The sequence below is a fragment of the Lissotriton vulgaris genome, chromosome 5 (assembly GCF_964263255.1).
Source record: "Lissotriton vulgaris chromosome 5, aLisVul1.2, whole genome shotgun sequence".
NCBI lineage: Eukaryota > Metazoa > Chordata > Amphibia > Caudata > Salamandridae > Lissotriton > Lissotriton vulgaris.
Genome location: NC_141693.1, coordinates 1,562,633,415 through 1,562,636,749, shown reverse-complemented (window position 1 = coordinate 1,562,636,749; position 3,335 = coordinate 1,562,633,415). Strand labels below are relative to the sequence as shown.

Sequence of the window (3,335 nt, the reverse complement as noted above, 5' to 3'; positions counted from 1 at the left end):
GTAAACTGGTGATTTAATTATTTTAGTTAGATCGATTTCATTATTTATGCAAAGAGTATGCAAAAATTAAACATTTTTGTTATTAATTAGCAGAGGCAACATTTACTTCTTTATTTATTTATTTGTAATTGCAATAGCACACAATGTATAGGTTAACATTCAATACAGAGGACAATAAGCAGATTGAGTGGTTGTAAATGGTATGTATTAGTTACGTATGTGAGCAACAACTGCAAGCATAACCAAATATCCAAATACAGTACAGCACAAAGTGTGTACAACAGACCTGTATAGTTAGGATGATATCTCCCCACTTGAGGAGTAAAAACTAGAATATTTACACTGTTTTGTTACTACTTGTGATATTTAACATCCTCCCCCTTTCACATTCCTTGAAGTTGTTTTAACTTTCTATGGTGTTATATGAGTGTTTGTTCCACTGCTGGACTAGATGGAAGCTAGCCCTGCAAAGCACCTCATCAAGATGGTAGGAAATTGTGGAGCACCGAAATGATAATTTATTGTTGACATCCTGACCTAACATATTCCGTTTGGATCTTATAGAGACAGTAAACTATTATGTGCCACTTTGATTAAGTTTAAAGGCGTTCTTCTGGAGGCAGCAGTCAGGGTCCATTTCTAAAGCACAAAACATCCTCTCTTCATCAATGGTCATTCTTAATCCTCATATTTGTTCATCTCTCCCCGCAGATAAACCCACCAATGCTTCCACTGAGCTGGGGAATGGAACCACGGTTAATGAGTTTATCTTGCTTGGCTTTCCCATGAGCCGAAACCATCAGATCCTGGTCTTCCTGGGCCTGCTGATCGTCTACATTACAATTTTGGCAGGCAACACAGTGATCATCTCCATCTCGTTGTTGGACAGGCGCCTCCACACCCCAATGTACTTCTTCTTGGGTAATCTGGCTCTGCTAGACATCTGCTTCACCACCGCTATTGTGCCCAAAATCCTGATCAACCTGGTAACCAATGGGCAGACTATTTCCCACGTTGGCTGTCTGGCCCAGTCTTACTTCTACTTCCTCCTAGGGACCACCGAATTCCTGATCCTCGCTGTCATGTCATTTGATCGCTATGTAGCCATTTGCTACCCCTTGCGCTACAACACTATTATGAGCAACCTCATTTGCTGTCTTCTGGTACTTGGCTCCTGGGCAGGGGGGTTCCTGGACACTATAGTGCAGACGGTACTGACATTCCAGCTCTCCTTCTGTGGCCCCAATGTAATAAACCACTACTTCTGTGATGTAGAGCCTCTGCTCAAGCTGGCCTGCTCGGACACCAGCCTCATTGTGTTCCTGGACTTCGTTCTGGCTTCCACACTGGTGCTCGGCTCGTTGCTGCTGTCCATGGTTTCATACATCTGCATCGTGGTCGCCATAGTCAAGATGCCCTCGGCCAAGGGACGCTGGAAGGCCTTCTCCACCTGCGCATCCCACATGACGGTGGTTTTCATCGTCTATGGAAGCTGCATCTTCATGTGCGCCCGCCCCACACAAAGCTCCTCCTTGGACTCCAGCAAGATAGTGTCGGTGGCCAACAGCATCCTCACGCCGCTGCTGAACCCCTTCATTTATAGCCTCAGGAACAAGGTCATGAAGGATGCCCTGTGGAAAGCCCTCGGCCGGGGCCAGTCATCCTGGAAGAAAGAAACACCTGGAATTTCTCAGTGAGAGAGAAAAGATGACCATGTTATAACCATTTCTCCTTCATCAAGTATGACTTCAGCAGAACATGTCATACTTGGTGCCCGCTTTGCCAGTTGTGTTGGCTGGGTCAGGCAGCCAGCAGCCCGACTTGTGGTGCTCATAGACAATCAGCTAAAAAGGAACCCACAAGGTTATACCTCTAAATGCAAAGCAACATGGCTGCCTGTCTGCATACAAAGCAGAGTTAGGCAAGTCACCTTTGTTCTGTACAAGGCACTAATCCACCCCAAATGCAGTAGACTATGGAGAAACATTCTGTGCCTGATACACAAAAAATATATTTTGAGAATGAGGAATGTAAAGAAGATGTACCGCCATATAATTAAATTGCTTGTGTAATTTGAGTTATAAGGAAAGGTTATATCAGCTGGGCTGTTTTTGTTAGAACACATGACACTGAGAAGGATATAGGATGTGGGCTGGACCCTAGAGAGAGCTGAACAGAAGTACATTAAAAACATAAGGAGCTCCAAGCATGGGGGAGGCAATGAAGGATAACTTGACTGATCTGTTTTGCATGTTCCTTGCAGGCCCCTCCCGGTGAACCATCTGAGCCGGCACTCTAACCACTTGGGGCATATTTATCATTTTATCACGCAGCGCAGCAAGTCACCTTGCTGCGCTGCGTGATACGGAAAGGGCAGGAATGCGCCTTACTTAACATTGTGCAGTACATTCCTGCCTTTCCCCAGCGCTAGCAGGCACTATTGCATTATTTTGTAAGGGTGGCTGTGACTATGTTGTTAGCAGGAATGTTTTTGTTCAGGAACAGCACCTTCCGGAACAAAAACAATTTCCTGAGGCATTTTCCTTTTTCTATGTGTACTGCCGAATGCATAACACATAGACAGAGAAAGTAACGAGGAGAAATAAACATATTTATCCTTGCTATGCCTCACCTGGGGAGGCGTAGCAGTTTGGGCACATTCCTGGGTCTACCACTTACGGTAAATCTAGAAATGCCTCCAAAGCCATGGGTGTTGCGTAAGCACACCCATGCAACACCCACGGAACGCCTCCCTGGGGCAGAGTAATGCAACGCAGCGATTTGCACTGCATTGTGCTACTCTGGATTTATCGAGCCACTTAGGGCCACGCAAGGGGGCCTCGCGTGGTTTGATAAATCACATCTCAAGGGTTGCCTGGCTTTTGCACCTTATTGTGTGGTGCAAAAGCGATGCAACCCTTGGTAAATATAAACCTTAGACTTTGGCAGACAAGATCTATCCTCCTCATTGAGAGACTGGTGGACCATCAGCTTTCTTTCAGCAAAGTCCTCATTGGCGCCATCAACAGAAAGCTGTCTCTGACAGCCCATTTGTCGTGTATTGGGTTTTGCACGCAGAAAGGACTGTGGAATCACATTAAGGAGTATTTTGATATTTCGGTGGTCCTTACTAATTACATGGTAGGCCTTCTCGTATGGAGCTTCCTTGCACACATGGTTCCTCATCACGCTGCTGCTTTCCAGTCCCCTTTGTCCATGTTGTGTCCTTCATTTTACCTCAGATAATGTGCAGTCATCTTGAGTGGCTTTCTGAATGATATCCAGTGACATTACCCCTTGCATGCGCAGCGAATTTTCGCGCTGTGCAGGTCATT

The 3,335-nt window shown here is 45.6% G+C and overlaps 1 protein-coding gene across 1 annotated transcript; it reads left to right on the top strand.

Annotated features, from left to right (window-relative positions):
• Window positions 1-668: 668 nt before the first annotated feature.
• OR6J1 (olfactory receptor family 6 subfamily J member 1) lies at window positions 669-1,697 on the top strand. The gene has a single exon (XM_086919772.1). The coding sequence runs from the start codon at window positions 669-671 to the stop codon at window positions 1,695-1,697; it is 1,029 nt and encodes a 342-aa protein (XP_086775898.1).
• The last annotated feature ends 1,638 nt before the right edge of the window (window positions 1,698-3,335 follow it).

Bases quoted from the DNA above. Each gene is read 5' to 3' on its own strand.
- OR6J1 (XM_086919772.1), top strand. From the start codon at position 669: ATGGTCATTCTTAATCCTCATATTTGTTCATCTCTCCCCGCAGATAAA.